The 20686-nt window shown below is 40.6% G+C and overlaps 2 protein-coding genes and 1 long non-coding RNA gene across 9 annotated transcripts in view; all 3 read right to left on the bottom strand.

Moving 5' to 3' along the window:
- Positions 1-20686, bottom strand: part of LOC100864777 (uncharacterized) — an 89953-nt gene that overhangs the window by 17759 nt on the left and 51508 nt on the right. For 2 of the 5 annotated variants that reach the window (XM_086907104.1, XM_086907117.1), the window contains exons 7-9: positions 13730-13844; positions 12198-12318; positions 10140-10905 (exon numbers count right to left, since the gene is read on the bottom strand). The exons of 1 other annotated variant lie outside the window; for it this stretch is intronic. In XM_086907104.1, coding sequence (XP_086763230.1) covers positions 12204-12318; positions 13730-13844 — 230 coding nt within the window. In that variant the 3' untranslated portion in view covers positions 10140-10905; positions 12198-12203. Of the gene's footprint in view, positions 1-9255; positions 9801-10139; positions 10906-11668; positions 12055-12197; positions 12319-13729; positions 13845-20686 lie in introns of those variants that run through there. 2 more of the 5 variants (XM_086907108.1, XM_086907105.1) reach the window with 2 other exon arrangements.
- LOC105736407 (longitudinals lacking protein-like) lies at positions 2616-8046 on the bottom strand. Of its 3 annotated transcripts, XM_086907181.1 has the most exons (3): positions 7964-8046; positions 7629-7896; positions 4891-5416 (listed from the first exon to the last, which is right to left on the bottom strand). In XM_086907181.1, the coding sequence occupies exons 2-3, from the start codon at positions 7838-7840 to the stop codon at positions 5191-5193; spliced, it is 438 nt and encodes a 145-aa protein (XP_086763307.1). In that variant the 5' UTR covers positions 7841-7896; positions 7964-8046; the 3' UTR covers positions 4891-5190. The 3 variants fall into 3 exon arrangements, with proteins under 3 accessions (XP_086763317.1, XP_086763307.1, XP_086763326.1); XM_086907191.1 differs by lacking the exons at positions 4891-5416; positions 7629-7896; positions 7964-8046 and adding exons at positions 2616-4576; positions 7453-7614; XM_086907200.1 differs by lacking the exons at positions 7629-7896; positions 7964-8046 and adding an exon at positions 7453-7614.
- On the bottom strand, positions 16600-19709 carry LOC105736426 (uncharacterized). Its single transcript, XR_015291786.1, has 3 exons — positions 19284-19709; positions 17806-18064; positions 16600-17149 (listed from the first exon to the last, which is right to left on the bottom strand). It is a non-coding gene; the product is annotated as an uncharacterized LOC105736426 (long non-coding RNA).

Below are 20686 nucleotides of genomic sequence, written 5' to 3'. Positions count from 1 at the left end.
GGCAAAAACACAGAGGGAAGAAATTTCCGCTCGAGATATCATCCGCTTTTTTTGTTTTGTTTTTTTTTTTTTTTTTTTTTTTTTTACATGGTTTCTAAATTTCTACGGGGATTGATCGAGGAGAAGAGTTTTATGGCGTGAGCTTTGTACCCGGCGTGTCTCGATCTCACGTGTCTGTAAATATTGGAGGAGCACGAGGCTTTCATCTCGCAGTAAGGGCACTGGTAACGATGCCCCTGTCCGCAAAAGTAGCGTAAATGCCTGGTCATGGTTGTCTTCTGGGTGAAACGACATCCGCAGTTGAGGCATTCGAATCTTTTACGCTCGTTCGGGTGATATCTATACCTGTCCAAGTAGTTTTTCTCCGACGTATAACCGACATACCCCATGCTGTTCCACTTCACGTAACGCTCCCCTTGGTAATTACCTGAAAACATCAATACGAATGATGGTTAATCGAGGTTAAACGGGTCGCGGGCGGCCAACAGTTTTGTACCGTGCAATAGGGAAACGTTGCTGGAGGAACGTTGTCACGCTGTGATAGAAAAAAACAGAGCGAAAGAGACAGAAAGAGAGAGAGAAAGAGAGAGAGGAGTAAAAGAATGGCGTATGGGAAGGTGGGAGAGAGATAGAAGTAGTTGCAGAGGGCGCCATGTATACTCGTGTGAACGGGGAAGAAAAACGGGAAAGAAGGTTAGGATCGTCTCAACTTGGATACAGATGTGTGTAACACGTGTTTATATATATAAATATATATATATATATATATATATCGATATCACACGCGATTCGTTGAATCGTAACGCGATGGAATTGTTAGGAATAGATAAAAACAGCTTGAGCTGAAAGTTGATCGAGTTTTTAATCGTTATTTTCAAATAAACGTTTACATTATGCTTACGAGATCTTTTACAATTCGTTCGTTCGCGTTATCGGCGAGATTTCGAACACACAGTTAAACGTATGCTCTCACAGGCTCGACGAGTGACTAGAGAGGAAGAGAGAGACAAAGAAAGAGAGAGAGAAAGAAAGAAAGAAACAGAAAGAGAATTGCGACGATTAGGGAGAAAAAAATTCCATCGTAATGTAATCCTATATGATTCGAAATACGAAATAGAAAGAATTCTTTCGTTCGAAAATTCGAACGTTATTCTCGTTCGACGAGACGAGCACGAAAATCTTGCGGCAAGCTTGAGGGATCGAGCGTACGATTAGAAAAGAAATCGATTCGGAAAAAAAACACCACGTTGTTTCTTTTCTCGACGACGAAAATGATTCGCGCTGATCTAATCGAAATTCGTTCAAACAAGTTTATTGTAATAAACCTCTTTCCCCTCGTGGTAACGGCTTATATGATACTTGACGTTGGACGAATACGTGTAACATTTGTTGCAATAAGGACACTGTATACCACGTATACCGCACAAATGACGTATGTGGTAATTGAGATCTTTCCGCCTTTTGAACGTCTTCCCGCATCGATTGCAGTCCAAATCGTTGCCATAGAGATACGCATCCGAATTTCTCATGCTACGAATCTTGTATTTCTCTTCGCACGCGTGCCTCACGTGGAACGTCAAATCTCTTTGCTTGGGGAACGTCTTGCCGCACTTCGAACACTCTATAGCGTTCGTCCTTGTACGGGACGTCGAGTATTTCCATTCTGAAAATTAAAAACACAAACACGATATGTAGAGCAAACGTTCTTCGAGGAGCTTCGATACCTTCGAGACTTAGCAAGGTAAAGGGGGGGTTATATTTCGTCCCCCTTTCGATCTCTATTTGGTCCCCCGCTATGTGTATACGTATACGTGCACGATGTGTGTACGATATCATTGTGTACGATACATATGTGTGTGTGTGTGTGTGTGTGTGTGTGTGTGTGTGTGTGTGTGTGTGTATGCGTGCACGTGTACGTATCGGGAAAATGAGAGAAAAAATATATTGAATTCCGTAGATTGAAGCGTAGATACATAATCTACTAAGCGTTTGTTTACACAGTTACACCTAAATCAAGGCAAGAAACACCAAGGAAACGATGGATAAGATTCTCTCCTGCGAATCCTGACGGAAGACGAGATTCCTTGCACACACTCCCATCCACGCATTCACACGTTAACTGAAATTACGTACTCGTACAACTCGACGCGCATGCGCGGATTGTTATTATTTAGAATTAAAAAAAAAAAAAAAAAGAGGGTAAAATTGAAAGGGTGATGAAAACGAGGGATGAAAGTAGCCAGTTAAATTCGACTCGATTCGATTCATCTTTTTTTTTCTTCTTCTCTTATTTTCTTTTTTTTTTTTTTTGTTTTTTTTTTTAATGCTTCTAGACTATATAATACTTCACCGAAAGTTTCGGGACACCGTTCAAAACATTTTGTTCACACCGACTGGCAATTTAGGATGCCATCGTCTGATGTGCCTGTAAACGTTCGAGGATGAGTTGTCCTTCTTATGGCAATAAGGACACGCGTATCTAGGGATCTGGCCACACTTGTGCCTGATCAGGTCCCACATCCTTCGGAATCCCGCGTTGCACTTTGAACAGATGTAACTCGAGACACCGGCTTGCGTCCTCACGTTTGGCCATTCCAATATCCGTATATCTGAAAAGAATCAGGACAATTAGTCCTGCGCCGATCGATTCGTTTTTTTTTTTTTGTTTTTTTTTCTCTCTCTCTCGAAAACTATAACGCAATATCGTCTCGGCCAGGTCCTGCGAACAAATCTCTACGCGTTTCGCACTTCGACGGCACGCCATTTTCCATACTCGAACAGATCCTTCGTCGCAAATTTTTTTGGATCGTTTCTATAAAATTAAACGTATTTTTTAATCTTGGAATTTCGGTGTAATTGTTCGTATCGTTATTAGTATTATTATTACAATCTGTAAAATATTTTAGAGAATTAAGAAAAAAATGTGAAAGAGGATTTTTAAATCATCCGCAACACGACGGCGACCGTCAAAGTGCTAGGGATTTGGTGCGGACGAGCGATATCTGGCAACGTTGCAGCCTAACCGCGGCAATTTTGAATTCTCCAATATCCAGGATCATTGTTGTTAAAATTACGAGATCGCTCGCTCGTCTGCACGTTCGACAAGCGCAACTAATCGCTACCACGATTGTAACAAACGCAACAAAATACAAGTACGAACAATGAGAAAAAATAAAAGTGAACGACCGAGATTCCTCTTTTCGAAACGAGATTTTCCTTTTTCCTTCCTTTCTCTTTTCTTTTTAATTAATCTCAATATCGTTCGGCATGCTACAGATTTTGCCTCGTGCTCCATCGGATTCTACACAACATCACGCATTTCCAAACAACCTAATCGAACGTCGTTCAACGCGTTCAAACACGCGTCTCTATGTATCTATGTGTGTGTGACAAGGAAAAGAAGGATAGCGATCGAACGAGTGTTTGGAATAATTGAAATTAACGTTATGCTCGCAAATTTATACGACTAAGTTATATATGTATATATATATGCATGTATGTATGTATGTTTGTATATGTATGTGCATGTGCGCGCGCGTGTATATATATATATATATATATATATATACACATATAAACGTCTGGAATTATTTTATTAAGATAAACGATACAAATCGGATGTATCATTATTTCGAAATTGCTCGTCAGCTCATGATACGTACTCGATGAATTGATACGTATTCTTCCAATTTTTCTCTTTTCTCTTTTTTCCCCTTCTTCTTTTCCTTTTCCTTTCCTCGTCCTGCTCTTTCTCTCTTGTTCCTTCTTCTCTCTCTCTCTCTCTCTCTCTCTCTCTCTCTCTCTCTCTCTCTCTCTCTTTCTCTCTCAACTCTTCCAATTTTCTCTAACATAAAAATTTTTACATTTGTCTGCGAAAAATATCGAAATATACATATTACACACGTATTACCGACATTATTAGCCTCTATAGTCTCTAAAGCTTTACAAGGAAACTTTTTCACTTTTTTCTCACTTCATCATCGTTTTTCCACCATCATCTAGCGAAAGTTTTTCTAGTTTCTAGTTTTTCTCTTTCCCTCTCCAAAGAGGAGATTTCTCTTTAAATACTCTTCGAATTTTTCATTTGGTCATCGCGCGTCAAATTACCAAACGGGGGAGAGGAAAGGGGATTCGGTCGCGTCGAAACGACGCGGCGAGGGAGGGGGAGGGGGAGGCGGGGGGGGGGAGGGGGAGGGAGAGGTGAAGGAAACGAAATTACGACGATCATCAGATATAAATTTCTAATTCCTATGCACGATCACAGGCATCCCGTCGTGTCTCATCCTGATATGCTTGTAAATGTTCGACGAACACTTGTCCCTCTTGCTGCAATAAGGACACTTGAACCTTGGCTCCTTTCCGCAATCGTACTTCATATGGGTCTTCAACGTTTTCTTATACGTGTATCCCGCGTTACAAATGGGACAGTGATAGGACATCTTGCCGGAGTTCCAAAACGAGCCGTCTTCGTTCTTGATCGCTGTCCTCCTTCCTCGACTGTACTCGACTGTCCCCCTCTGGTGGTGGTGGCCGTCCATCACGCTCGACTCGTCGTAGGCCGGCAACGGCAACGCCCCTACGAACAAGAAAACAGAGGCGACCGTTAGACCGAGAGGGGCGAGAGAGCCAAACGTGGTCGAACGAAAAGGAACGGATGGGATAGAGATAGAGCGAACGAGCGATTCGAACGATTCCGACGAAACCAAAGAAGGAATCCTGGTGTCGTCGAGGAGCGAGACGACAACGCCTCTAAAAAAAAAAAAAAAAAAAAATAAAACCTCTTCCTCTCCTGCCTCCGTTACAATTTTCGCGCGATGAAACGATGATGATACGATAGGGAGGATGAAGATAGATAGATGGGGACAGAAGAACAGTGATGATCCTCACGAGGACAAGGAAGATCTATCTATTTTTAACATCTCGTGTACACGCGCACATACACGCATACATACGCACACAGTAAGTCACACAAGTTTTCACACACGGTTTTTCACAATCGATGAAGGAATACGGGCGCGCGAGCTACGATGTTCCATCGTATGTATATATATATATTGTATAATCGCAATATACAATATCACGAGAGTCACACGAGAGTCTCTTCTCTTTTCTGTTCTTCTCTTTCTCTTTTTTTTTTTTCTTTTCTTTTTTTCCTCCTCGGTTCAGTAGAGTTTGTACGCTTGAATCCTGCTACCCTGGTGATACGTTCTGATATGCCTGTAGGTGTTGGACGATTTTCTGTCCCGTTTGCCGCAGTACGGGCATTGGAACCGCGGCTCCTTCCCGCACTCGTATCTGAAATGGGTCAGCATGTTCGCCTTCTTGCTGAACGAGCTGCAACACCTCGGGCAAAAGTATCTCTGAACTTGATCCGGCTGACTCGACCACGACGATCTCGACGGCTCCTTCGCGTATCCTGCAAAAGACAAGCAGATCACAGGCCGGGTAAGTAACGCTTGCCTACCCGCTGCTCGGAGAGTTTTCGAGGTTTCGAGCAAGCTGCACAACACAGAGAGAGAGATTTTCGCACTTTCGACACTTTTTTTCCCCTCTCTTTACGATTTTTCTACGATTTTTTTTTTCCCCCTTCCTTCGTTATTCGGGAGGAGGCAACTCTCGGAACGAATCTCTTTGAGACGTTTGATCGATCGTCAAAATGAACAATGAACACGAATTTTATTGAGAAACGGTTAGAAAAGGAGGAGGAGAGGGGAGGAAGGAAGGAAGATGAGAAGATAGAACGATTACAAAGTTTCTCGTTGTTGTTATCGTTTTCGTAGAAGCGATTTTTTCGTAAAAAAGAAAAAAAAAAAAAAAGAAAAGAAAAAAAAAGGAAAAAAACAAATTCTCAATCTCGCGAAGAAGAAACACGGGAGGAAGAGTCGAAGCGAACGAGTCGAACGATTATTCCAGAGTTCAAGGAAGAACGGTCTCTCCTTCTATATCCATCGTTGTCATATCCTCTCTTCCTTTCTTCTTTCAACGCGATGCGGTTTAAACAGGGACAACTTCTCACGCGCTACACGTTCGAGCTATACTTTGACCGGTAATCGCAGTACGTATACCGGAAATGTATCTCGTTCAGGTTGTAATGGGGCCGGTAGTGACGCATCATACAGTGTTTGGACAGGAAAGTGTACGTGTAACAAGGACACTTGAACCAACGTGATGATTTACCGGCTGTACACTAGCAACCACGGATTACACATCACAAAAACTTCGAAACTTTGCGCCACGTACGATCAGAGGATAAACTGTGCAATCGTTCGAAGATTGATCGAAAAAAAAAGACTCTCGTTCTCTTTCAAGTATTTCTCGTAAATGGACGTTGGACGCACTTGTCGTGAGATTTTATATGGCGTCGATAAACCGTCCATTGACGAGGAATAAAAACAAGAATTTTATTCTAACAGAGTATGAAAGAGTACGCGCATCTTTGATTCTCACGATTCCAATAGCTGGATCATTTTTTTCTCACAAACACGATTCTCGATTTGCTCGAGAAAGAGACATTTGTAAATGGATACTACGCGACGAGACGAGAATCCTCCACGTAGTGTCCATTTAAATTGTTTTTAAACATGATTTTAAACGCAAGAAATTCTTATTTCCAATCGTATCGAGAAGGAATGAAACGAAATATGGACGAAAGATGGCACGTGTTAGAAGTAAGAATGGAAAGTGTTTGAAAAATTGTTCAAAGAAAAAAGAAAAAAATACATGGAAAAAGAAAAAAGAACATACTTAGAACGCATGAAAAACGACAATTGTTGTCTTTGTGCATGTTTTCTTTTTTTTCTCTTTTCTCTCTCTCTCTCTCTCTCTTTCTCATTCTCACTTTTCTCTCTCTCTCTCTCTCGATCTTTTTCTCCACATCCCTTAATTATCTCTGGTTAATATCACATACTATCGTCATTCCTGCGACAGAACACGTAAAAACTCTCTCTCTCTCTCTCACACACACACACACACACATATACTCTCTTTCTCTCTCTCTTTCTCAAGAATAAACTATCATACGCAACAGTATGTACAAATGCTGCAGCCTCGCGCAAATCAAATACAATAACGCATAATTGTCACAGGATTATACAACGACGGTACATTATTGGCAAGTACGTACCCGCTATGATAATGATGATAATAATAATAATAATAATAATAAGTAATGATAATAATAACATTAGCAACAACATCGCAAGCATACAACATCGCCATTGGTTAATACTCGCCTCTCCTCCTCACCCTCAAAATAATCCTCCGACGAATACAACTAAAGGCAAACAATTCACCCACACTCATCGCCGTTCGAGGCTATCGCGCTTCGATCGTTTAAATCGTCAAACTCTCATTCTCCGTACAATTTCGTCTCCTCTTTCGTTCGAGTTTTTCCCTTCCCACAAAGAGGACAAATGGGACAAGGCGTACGAAGCGAACGAAATGTAAACATACCCCGCATACCCCGCCGTCCTTCTAAACCTTGCGTGTCGTCCTTCGCTCGTTGCGGTGAAAAAAACATGAAGAACGTTGGCGGGCGAACGAACCAGACGCCGGGGAGAAGCGCAAGATCGAGGATTATTTTTTTTTTTTTTTTTTTTTTTTTTTTTTTTCAGTAAAGCTTGACGAACCTTAGCTCCATGTTCCGGTGCTTTGCTCTAATGTGCCTGTACACGGCCTGGGTATACTTGCTGCGCATATCGCAATGGGGGCACTTGAAACGGGGCAGATCGACGCACTCGAGCCTGTAGTGGCGGCTCATGCCGCCCGAAGTGTGAAAGGTACGGGCGCACCTCGGGCACGGGAACCCCCGCCGGTTAAGGGACGTCTGTAGCCTGAGCATGTGGCGAGAATTTCGCACGACACCGTGGTATTTTCCCAGGACAATTGGTCTGAAGTCTGTAAGCAGAAAAAGAGACGAGGATGGGCCGTTAGAGAGAAGTGAAAGCCGAGCGGCGTCTATCACCTTTTGCGACTACCGATACAGTCGGCACGGGTGACCCAGACGGGTGGCGGAGAACTAAAGGTTAAAGCGAGTTGCGGGACGAGATATTTTTTTTTTCTTTCTTTTTTTTTTTTTTTTTTTTACTGATCTTTGATGGAGTTTTTTTGTTTGTTGTAAGTTTAGTCACTTTTTCTTGTTTCAAACGATATCGTTTCTAACGCTCTTTTTCTTTCTTTTTTCTTTTTTCTTTTTAGAGAGATTCGTTTCATAGTTAAGACGAGACTTCGATGACGTTAATGTATTCGTGAGATGATCTTGAGATATTGTATAGGTGTATACAAAAATATCGGATATAGACTTATTTATAAATTTACGTTAAGTTAATAAATAAGCATACAACCGACACTTTTGTACATCAATTTTTCTTTCGCTCTTCAAAAATGTTCCACGAACATTAACAATGAGCGAAAGAATACATATTACAATGCAATTAGATTTAAATTAGTTATATTTGTAACTCGTTGATCTAATTTATCTAATTAACCTTATTGCTTATAATCTTGGATCGATATTAATTTATTTTTAGAGAGAAATTGAACGATATCGATCGAAACTGAAAAAAAAGTCGCTAAACCGAAGATTTACATTAATCTTTTGGGAGGATCGAAACAGCAACACGTTGCGTTCATCGCGAACGTATCACTTCGAAAGGAGAGAGAAGCTTGGTTTTGTTCGCTAGGTACCTAGAGTTTATTTACAGGAATACAATAGACTCCATCGTTTGGAGACGCGCGAGCCATCTAGCGGAGTCACCTCAGAATCCAGATTCGAATCTTCACCTCGTTTCATGTGAAATATATCGAGCAATGTTCAACTTTTTATTTTATACGTTGAACAAGCATTGACACAATCTTCTGTAAACTATATACATTCGATACAGAAGATTCGTCATAACCTCGAAATCGAGATGTCTATTTGTTTCGTTTTTCAGAATGAAAAACACGCGTAACCCAACGCACTCGCAAAGACGTGCCTCTTCCACGATCGCTCATTATCCAAATCTCGTCGAAAATCCAACAGACGAATTTCTTGCTCGACACGGACACTTCGCTGTATCTGAAATGAAACAGATGGGAATGGCCGTTAATCGAACGAACACACTCTCTACACACTCTCGTCTTATTACCTTCCTGGAAAAAGAAAGAAAAACCGGCGTTCTCCGACCACTCTGATCGACCGGCTGAAAATTCCCGAGGGTGGGGAGGAGGGAGGGATTATATGATCGTTAAAGAAATGAACTTGAGATGAGAAAATTGACCTGCTTCTTCGTCTTCTTTGCAAATTTTATTCGTTCGAAACGGACAATTTCGGACAAGAACAATTGTGCGTCGTCTACACGTTCGTTCGATCGATCGATCGATCGAGAGGGGGAAGGAACACAGCAATTCGAACGTCGGAATCGTGCCTTCGATCTCGCGAGAGAGAAGGGGAAGGAGGGGGGACGAGGAGGGCTAAGAATATCGACGTTCCATTCGATTCCAGACAGATCAATAGAGCTTGACGAGGGTGACGGTCTCCTTCGGATGCATACACCTGATATGTTGATAAACGTTGGACGTCTTCTTGCTGCACAGGGTGCAGTAAGGGCACTTGTACCTCGGCGCCTTGCCGCACTCGTATCTAAAGTGGCCCAGCATAGTGTCCCGCCTCCCGTATCCGTTGTTACAGTTTGGACAGTGAAATTTGCCGGTGAACGAGTTGTACAGCATGTCCCTTCTTCTCGCGTACTTCCTCGAGTGAGCGACAAGGGGGGGGTGGTCGTCGTCGTTGTTGTCGTTGTCGTCGTCGAGTCGGTCACCTACAAAACATCGTATCACGGTCAGGATCACGGTCGAGGCCAGCCACGACGACGAGGTTGTGCGTCGACCACCACTTTTGCTCTCTCTTTTTTGCTCAAACATCGGCTCAAATCGGTCAATTCGAATTGAAGAGAGAAAAGAAAAACGAGGGGAAGAAGAAAAAACACTGGGGATCATGCAAAAAAATGGGACGTTAGCAGAATGAAGAGAGAGAGAGAGAGAGAGAGAAAAGAAGAAAACGGGAGGAGAGTACATCGACCAATGCAATATCAATACAACGTGTCAAAGCCGATTTTCGCTGTTCGTGGAGAAAAAGATATATCGTCGAAACACGTGTGTATGTATTCTCCTTGTTTTTTTTTTTTTTTCAAACAATAAAGATTTTTTATTCTCTGAGAACAAATTCTTTCTAACAGATCGGGCCGGGTTTCACGCAAGATCGAATTGGATATCTGGCTGGCTCGGATATCTCCGTTTTTCCCAGCACCCATTCAACTACTTTTTTCCAGTTTTTCACGCGGCTACGCTTCCGTGAACGAAATCTGTTTAATCCAATTCGGTCGCAAAAATCTGATTAAAAATTCTGGTCTTTAGGGGGAGGGGCAAAATTTAATTTTCAAGACGGTGAAACGAATCCTCAAGAATGCCTTTTCTTGAGAATCTACGCCAGAAACTTTGAGGATTGGTTTCACGAAAAGAAAAGGGAAGAGTTTTTCGAACTTTTTTTAACTTTCAAATTTTTCGAGCCCGCCAAGATTTTTGCGACCAAATTTATGGAGAAATTTATCGTGGGACGAAGTCGCGTGCGAGACGATGACAGACCGTGGTTGTCTTAAAACAACGTGTTGCAGATGACCGGCTTGGACGGGTGCTTGTGCCTTATGTGATCCTGGATGTTGAACTTTTTCTTGCTCAACTTGCCGCAATAAGGGCACTCGAAACGTGGCGGTTTTCCGCAATCGTACTTGAAGTGGGCCGTCACCGCGCTCTTGGTCGTGTAACTCTTTCGACAACGTGGACAAGGGAATCGGGTTTTACTCTTTCTCGAGCTTCGCTCCGTGTACTTGTCCTCGACCCAAGGTAGCGGCAACATTTGCAGAAACGCTGTAAACAAAAAACGGGAGAGAAACGATTAGATCGAATCGGTTAACTCTCGAGTTAGTGAAGCTCCTCGATTCGAAATCTCATACTTCGTTGCTTCTCTTTTCTTTTCTTTTCTTTTCCACGCTTTTCTCATCGTCAATTCTCTTCGTACGTGAACGTTTTCTCCGCTACAGTTTCTTGCTTGCTTTACGCTTCGAAAGCGAGGAGGAAGAAGGAGAATGTTCGCGTTGCGGTGAAGAGGAGGAAGAGGAGAAGGAGGAGGAGGAAGAAGAGGAGGAAAAAGAACAAGAAAACGTGTAAATAATACGGGATAGAATGAAAGTGAATGAGACATTACGACTTTGTATGTAAAGGGAGAGAAGGATGGAGAGAACGCGATAATTGTGCTTTTGCAGGCTCACACACACATACACGCGGGCGAAACGCGATATTTCTCGCCTTTATTATATATATATATATATATAGTTATTATAGGACAAACAAGTAAAGCGGTTTTTTGAGCAGGCATCTCTCAAGCTGTAGTATGTATGGTACGTGGAACAAAATTTGATTACTCGAAGAATGGCTAGATGGAGAGGATTCCTCTCCATCGTCGTTCCTCACTTGTTCGACTTCTTTTCGATTCCGCCAAATTCTTTCTCAAAACCTGTAACATCAACTATGTTAATCACAAGCTCGGATTCGCTTTAGATAAGAATAAAATTAGAGAAAGATACGTGATGGTGTGGTGATTGGTTGTGGTTGGGCAAAAGTCAGAACAAACTCGTTGTGTATATATATATTTTCTTTTCTTTTCTTTTCTTTTTTTTTCTCTCCCTTCAAATTCAAATATATCGCACGCTTTATTGTTTTTTCTTTCTTTTTTTTTATATCCAATTGACGATCAACAACGACGAAACGAAGAAGAAGAGAAAGAAAGAATGAATAATGAATAAGAAGGTTCACAGTTGATCGTAATGAAGCACGACGATCTCGAGTTTCGATCCTGGATGTTTGATACGTATGTGCTTGTAAACGTTGTTGGACTGCTTGCTCCTCATCCCGCAATACGGGCACTGAAATCTGGGCGGGCTGCCACACTCGAACTTACAATGGCGCAACATGTGATGCAAATGGCGGTAGCTCCTCGCGCACTTTGGACAAGTATACCTGATGCATCGTATCATCGTATTACATGAAAAATTCGCCTATAGAATAGAATTTTGCGCGCGGCACGTGACGACACGTTTCACGGGGGCAATTTTTCGGAAATCGGTCGTAACTAGACGGGGGGGAGGGCGTTGAAAACTGACCTATCGTTATCGTTGCTCCCCTGCTTGCTCCCTAGACGACGATAACATTGTTGACGTTCCAATTGCTGGGAGTGATCCGCGCGATAATGGAAGCTCGACGACGGCGGATAGTAAATCGTGCCTGAAACCACAAAGTGAGAGAGTATCGTGATGAAACTTGCTATTTTTTTTTTTTTGTTTAGTTTATTTGTTTAATTTTTTTTTTTTTTTTTTTTTTTTAGGGAAGGAAGTAGAGGAGGAAAGAGAGGGAGAATTCAAAAACAGAAGATTCGAAAACTAGTTACTATAACGGATGTTTACTACGCGTTTTAATAACGGACCAGAGTTGGATGCGTTCCGAGATTCGAAAAAATTCGATTTTCGATTTCTCGAACAAACGTACGTTTATTGTGTACACACATTCTTGATTTTTTGGGTGGTTACAAATTCTTTGATGTTTAAAAAAAAGGGGTGGGTGGGGAGAAGAAGACGAAGAAAATCGGTGGAAATTTTTTTTCGTTCGTTACAGACTATTTCAGATATTGTATTTCTTTCTTCGCCTACCGTTCGATGGTGAAATTAATTAAATCGTCGAGTCGAAATTTATATATTTTTTTTTTTTTTACCATTATTACTGATCTTTCGCCGACGAAAAATGAATCTAGAAAACGACTAAAAATGCTTCGTCAAAAAGCGTTTGAAATTAAATCGAGAAATAATTTCAATTTCGAAATCATTTATTCCGATTCGTTAATTTCTTCGACACTGTTTCGGGTAAAAATATTTCCTCCGTTCACTGGTGGAAAAAGGTCTCGAAGGAAAGAGGCAAGAGGGATCGCCTATCTGTTGACAATCCTGACACCACACATTACTACTACAACTATAATTTGAATCAGTATACGTGACAAATACCACGTTAGAAACAAAACAGACGTGCGAAAATGGGCGTTTCCTCCCATTGACATCAACCAATCAGACTCGAGAGAATTCCTTCCGCGAGACTTCTTTCCACCACCAGTGAACGATGCGTAACGTACGTTTTGTAAAGAAGAAAAAAATAAATAAATAAATAAATAAATCGCAAGATACAAAACAAACAAAGGAAGATACCGAGACAAATCAAAACTGCATAGGTTTATCAAAAATACTCGTGGAATGATATTATATAAAAAAAAAAAAAAAAAAAAAAAAGTGATGATATTAGGCAAAATTTATCGTTTCACGCTTTCGTTTTTGATCCGCGACCAAAACGAAGAAAAAGGGAGGAGAAGAGAGAAAAAAAAAAAAGAAAAGAAAAGAAAAAAAAAGAAAAGATTACAAAATAAACACGTTACATCATCGCGATGAAATTTCATCGAACGAGCGCAACGTTCATCGAAACAACGTTTCTTCAATTCTTCCTCGCGTAAAACTTTCTATTCGTGGCGACGTCAACGAGAAACACGAGCATTCCACGATGCTTCGTCCTAATGTGCCTGTACACGTTCGAGATCTCTTTCGAGCGCATCTCGCAGTATGGACACTTAAACCTCGGTCCTTGGCCACACCCGTACCTCACGTGCCTTCGAAGGTTCGTCACCCTGGTGAATCCGCTCGGGCAGTTAGGGCAGCAGAATTTCTTCGACTCGTTCGAGCGGTGGCCCGACTCGTGGTAACCACCTCGGTCAACTGAAACAGAAAACGCAGCAAGATACTCGCGCACAATCTATCAGTCAGATGCATTTATCGTCGTAGAGAAAAAAAAAAAAAAGAAAAAAAAAATGATCGACGGCGGCATTTTTTCATTGCGTGCAACAACTTATACGAGATACGTATAATTCGAATTGTAGGCGCGCGAAAAACGATCGAAAAGAAAAAAAAAAAAACTGGAAAATAAAATCTTGTAAAATTTTTCTCGCGTCAATACGCACATTTTTTCTTTTTTCTAAATTCTCTCACTTGCCGTACGTATACGTTGAATGACAATGTTGTCCGCCTGGAACATCGATCCCGTCGGACAACGGGCGTAGGCGTGGAAACGACACTGACGAGAAAACTGCGAGAAAAGCGTGGATAGAATAAACGGTTATAAATACAAACGGTTAAGAGGTGAACATTCAGTTTTATTTGATTCAACTTGCTCACTCGCGTACAAGTCTTTCCGTTACACCCAAACGTCGTATGGATGATATTTATACATGTATCGATAAGAAAACACGATCGAACGAACCGGTCGTTTCATTGGCCATTCGAAATCGAATTGACTACCTTTCCTCTGAAAGGTAGAAGAGAAATATATTATTATATTTGATCTTAAAATTAATATCACGTATTATAATATCGATGGTGATTCTCGAGAAACTACTTAAACTTTTGATTGAATTTCACGCAACGCGACACGATGTCAATAAATAACAAAAATTGAAGAAGATCCAATCAGATTTCGTTCTATCTCGATTACTTAAAAAAAAGAGAAAGAGAGGGCGCTCCGACTCCTCGCCTTTGTTTAGTTCCAATATGGCCGCCTACGACCAAGAACGCGAAAACGACGCGATACGAGAGAAAGTATTCGATAGGGCAGCAACGTTGGTTCATTGATTCATCATTTGGAAACTCAACGAGTTTGGTGGCGTGCCGTGAATGTCGATAACGTAAACTTTCGAATTCGCGTGTTTCCTTCTGATATGCGTGTAAATGTCGGACGTCTTTTTACTTCTGTGTTGGCAGTAAGGGCACAGAAACCGTGGCTCTTGTCTGCACTCGTATTTCAAATGACGGGTAAGACTCGCTTTCTGGCCGAAGCTACTCGTGCAATTCGGACACGGGAACCTTGTCTTTGCCTTGGTAAACGGATGTTCGATTTGAACGAAACAGAAGCCAGCAGAACCTAGAAGGAGAAAAATCTGTCGTTAAGATCAACAACAATCCTATTTTCTTTTCGAGCCGGAAAATTGGTGAAAAAAGATATAATTTCTAACAACGAAGAACGATTTCTTATCTCTAAATGATTTTTCTTTTTTTTTTTTTTTATAACGAGCGATTCACAATCGAGGACAATTTGAAAATTAATAATATCTTTTAATCGCATCTATCACCTTTTTCAAAGAGGGGAAAAAAAAAATCACCTCCTTTCGCTTGAACAAACATCGACTTTCTTCTCGAGCATATTTTTCGAAAGCAACTGTCTTTCTCTGATCTCAAATAGAAGAAGAGGAAGAAAAAAACGAAACGTAATTCGAAAACTTTGACTCGTTGTTAGCACGTTTGCGTAATAATCAACACAGATACCCTGAAGCCAGGAGACACAGGAGAGGGGAAGAAAAAAAGGCTTGGTTGCATGCGAAACGTCGACAAAAATCAAACCTTCTTCTTCTACGGCCGATAACTTTACGCGGAACATTTGCCTCGAATCGAGGAAAGGAGACGAGAAGGATCCTTCGTCCACCTCGAATCTCGAAAAGTGTATCTCCTCCTCTCGTCCCTGCTCGAATTTGTCGACTCGTTGCAAACTCGTGTGCGTTTCTCACTGAAGAAGTTGCCACGATTGGAACACATCGATCACGTAGACATCCCTGTTCTTGTGCTTCGTCTTGATGTGCTTTCTTATGTCGGTCTTCACTTTGCACTTGTACTCGCAATAAGGGCACTTGAATCGTGGCTGCTGACCGCACTGATATCGCAAATGGCTGGTCAAATTCCTCTTCCACGCGAACACGCTTCGACAATTGGGATTCGGACAGGCGTACTTGCTCGGTTTCATTAACCAGTTGCCGCGTTGACGATGATCGTCCACACGCAACGTGGATCCTTTGCCCCCTGAAAAACAACCAATTGTTCGCGATCAAACACGTTCCGGATGGGGGAGGGAGAGGGGGAGAGAGAGAGACACCTGGTTAAGATGATAATCAAGCGCGAGAGATAGGATGAAGCGAACGATCGCAACAACGTGAACCGATCTCCGTTCCTTTGATCGGGGATCATCGGTTTGGAATTGCAATTGCAGGCGTTTCAGGTGTTACGAGGAGCCAAACGTGTAAACGTTTGGCAAGAATTTTATTCCAACGTTTTGTCAACGTTTTGCTCGATCAGTTTCACCCGAGGATCGGATGACAATGTTACACGAGGTATGTATGTATATCACTATACGTGTTTTCACTATATACTTGCTCGCCAAAAAGAAGAAGAAGAAGAAGAAGAAATCGTTCTTTGATCGATTGGATAATAATTTGGAAAATTATTGTGCTCGATCGAGGAACGATTCGCGAACAAGATTAAAATCAGGGGTAAAAGTTATCGAGACATCGTCGTGACACTCGATCTAGCTGGCCAAGCATTGGCCAAGCTTGGGATACGATTCGAGATCAGTTAAAAATATTATAGCGATAACGCTTGCTTGAAAATACCTTGTTAAGATCGTGAGAGTCTTAAATTCTTAATCAAAATATCGTCTGTAATTCAACCTGTATTCAAAGAAACGTAATTAATCGTACAATCGTGAAACAAGTAACAATTACAATCGATGTAATACAATCACCAGAACGTAATCGCTGCAAATTGTCTCTTACCACTTGGTTTCGAACAATATTGGGAGCAGGGGGAGGGGGAAAGACGAGTCGTGCATTTTATTCGAACGAAAATACAAATTTAAATTAAATTGAAAACACGGTCGTTTTAACTTGTCGTGGACGCGAACAGATCGACCACGTAAATGGCCAAACCCTGGTGTTTCCTTATTATGTGTTTGTTTACGTCCCCCTTAACCTTGCAACAATACGCGCAATACGGACACTTGAACCGTGGCTGAAGGCCGCACTCGTATCTCAGATGTCTGTTCAAATTCCCTTTCCAATTAAATGATTTGGCGCAATTCGGTGTTGGACACGTGAACACGGCCGTCCTCACTTTCATTCGCCTCCGTTTCGTCGATTTATTGGCCGTATACTCGGCCGATAACCTGCCATCCGCGAACGTCCACCAATTCCCCGTGCCGTTACCTGTAACAAACGAGCAGACGAAATTTTCTCATGGCGATGATATCGCTCCCATAAATTTTCTCTTTAAATTTTCGCTTATAATGTCGATAATAACGCGTGTTATTATTATTTTCTTGATATAATTCGTGATAGCAACGTTCAGTTTTTATTGACGTAAGAATCGATCGACACAAAATGGAAATAATATAAAAATGTTGGTAAAATTGTTGGAGGAGTAGGGATCGCGAAGATTCGTGTGAATTGGGATACGAGATAATTTTTGAAAGCGTTCCTCTTCTACGAGATTTGTTCGTGAAACCAGATTTCAAAATTCTTTCGAAAGTAACTTTACAAAAGCAATCGTAACTGGTTCGATCGTGACGTAATTTTTGTCGCTATGTAACTAGCCATGTTTACCTAACCTATAAATTCTTGGACTTTCGTGGAATATAATAACTAATCCACGCGGATTGAAAACTTTTAATCTTGGCTATCCACGGGAAATATCGCAATCCATTATGCTCTATTTATTCGCAGAAAATTTTCGTCGCGAAAAAATACTCGACGAATAATTATCGGCATCGAAACAATTCTCATGGAAGAGATAACTTTAATAAAATCGGACGATCCGTATCTCAATCTGTGCGCGGATGAATCGAGTAAAAACTAATGCTAACTAAGTGTCCAAAACGTAAATGCTGCAATTCTTATGGACTCTCTTGATATGCCTGCATATGTTCGCCTTCCATTTGCCACGGTAGTCGCAGTGTGGACACTTGAATCGCGGCTCTTGGCCGCACTCGTTCCGCAAATGCCTCTTCAACGTGCATTTCCAGACGAATACGCTCGGGCAATTCGGGCACGGGAATTTCTTGTACGAGTTGTCGAATCGTAATCGTTGCTTCTTGTAGGAATGGTTCGCGTAATACGGAAAATCTGAAAGCAGAATGAAACAATCGGGGTGATATATTGTGAACGATGTGCGAACAAGGGACAATTTATTCCCTTTTTTTCAGGAGTTGAAAATTGAACGTCGATCGACGTCCTCTCGATGATTCTTCGACGATTCGATGGAAGACAACGCAACACAATGGGATCGAGTGTTTTTTTTTTTTTCACGAACATATTGTGATTTGGATGATATATTTCGATGCATGTCCATAAGACGTACGTACAAGATGTGGCACTAATTAATCGCCGAGATATTTGTAATTGTAATAATTTAACAAAAAAAGAAATGATGTTAAGTGAAGAATTAATTGGTGTAAAAAAAAAATTGTGATCGTTTTATTTTATCGTATATTTTTCTTTTATAATACTTTTAAAATAGAGAGGAATTAATTCAGAATCATATCATGTACATTTCAATTACTAAATCTTGAAATAATTTTATTTATTTATGATGTATTACAATTAATTATCGAGATTTATTTTTGTTTTTGACGATCAATTAATGGATAATTCATAAATGAATAAAATTATTTTGTATTTGAAATTATACATGACAAATATGATGTGTTATAAATTAATTAATTTTTTCAATTTTAAAAATGGAAAAAAGAATATGCAATGGAAATTAAAAAAAAAACACAAAATGATTAAGTTTTCATAAAAGTTAGAATCATTTAAAATATAGCGATTGATTCGTGCCAAATCTATATCGTGAATCGAAATTCCTAGCATATACACCCCCGTTCAAAAGTCTTAAGACAGATATATTAACTTTGGAATAAGAATAAATCGTTAAAAACACGAATGGTTATTTAATTGTTGTTTTCCCAAAAAAGATGCATGCAATTTAAATTTAAATGATATTCACCAAACGTTAAAATTATCCCTAAGATTTTTAAACAGGAGTAAACCATTACTCAGAAGAAATCCTCCAAGGCAAATTTGATTAGTTACCTTCTATAAACCCAACATAAAATGACATAAAAAGAAACACAAAAATAATCACACATTCACAAAATGTTCCAGCGGATTTCTTCTCAGCGAAGCATGTGCAGAGCTAAAATAAAATCCACAGAAAAAAAAAAAAATACAAGTTCGAAAGAGAAGTAACTATTCTTTTTTTCTATCCTATTCCTCTTTCCATAAATTTCTTTCCAACTCTGCACATCAAACATCTTCGATTTGTTATGCTTTCCCATCGTACCCATTTTTCGATTCATAAGACGTCGAATCTCCGATCGATGTCCTGCAAACGGTTCGTAAATTCTTCAAGGATCACCAGATGAAAAATGCCACAGCGCCGCCACAGTTATCATCATGGCGACCGTGACGTGTAGACGTTATATGCATCGTGAGAAAATTTTTGTTACTTTCTCCGTTCGACGCAACGTTGAAAATCACCACGACGAAAACAAACTTCACTCGCTAATCCCTTTGTTCAAATGTATCCCACACACATATATTCCGACACAGCTTGCATGCTTCCTATCAATGAGAGTATCGGTAACGATAAACATAACCTCGAAGGTACAACGCGACAGAGATGGACAAGCATTTTTATTTTTCGTGACATTTCTCACTTCAGTGTACAGTGAAGGACAAGTGTGTGTTTATTTATATCCATCCTGAATTAATTTCTACCAATGTCGATGCAACGTACGACGCTACCCTCGTGTCTTCTTCGTACGTGCCTATAAACGTCCGAGGTCCATCTAGAACGAAAGTCGCAAGACGGACATTTGAAACGTGGATTTTGCAGGCACTCGTAACGAAGGTGTCTGGTTAGAGAGCCACGGTGGGTAAACGAGCTGCCGCAAGCGTTAGAGCAGAAGAACCTTTTATTAGCAGCGGAGGGTCGTTGGGCGGTCGATTTGCGCTGTCTCCAAGCTGCGCAAACCAAACGCGAGACGACGCCTGGAAAAGAAGATTTTCACCACTGAACTGTGTTTAAAAAAAAAAAGACAACTCTGATATATATCGTTGATAGCTAAATTTATCTTCGTTTTGCATGTATTCGTGGCCATCGGGAGACGAGGAGAGCACGGGGAGGAGATGCAGAACAGTGCATGGCATGTAGCGTGGCGAGAGCAAGATCAGAGCAATAGCAGAGCGAAGCGGAATAGAGCGAAGCGGAGTTGGGGAGAGACGGAAATATTCTGGTATTGTTTAAAAGGGATAAGCCGAGTCCTCGTTGAACGAACGAGGAAATTGTCCATGTTCCACGTTTCTGGATCTCTTGACGTACGATTCGATTCGTGATGTGAGTTTTTTTTTTTGTTATAATTAGGGACGACGTCATACGTTGGAGAGATTGAATCAGTTGTATTTGATTTGACAATCGATAATGTATGTAACAAAATTATTATAATATTTTATTGTTAAATCTCAATCATTTTTTGACGAACAAAGTTGGAAATTGATTTGTTTGTTTTCGAATAGATAAAAATAATCAACATTTTTTTTTTTTTTATAAAGATATAACTTCAATGCGTATATAATATGTAATACAAACTTGAAAAGCAAGAATGCAAAAATTCTTTTACAATTTCTCTTTCTTATAATTTATTAAACAGTTTTATTAAACAAACAAACAATTGATATTTTCTC

Source organism: Apis florea, unplaced genomic scaffold (assembly GCF_048593485.1).
Source record: "Apis florea isolate Af1SG1 unplaced genomic scaffold, ASM4859348v1 contig_1615_pilon, whole genome shotgun sequence".
NCBI lineage: Eukaryota > Metazoa > Arthropoda > Insecta > Hymenoptera > Apidae > Apis > Apis florea.
Note: the sequence above shows the minus strand (reverse complement) of the source record. Positions and strands in the feature narration are given on the sequence as shown.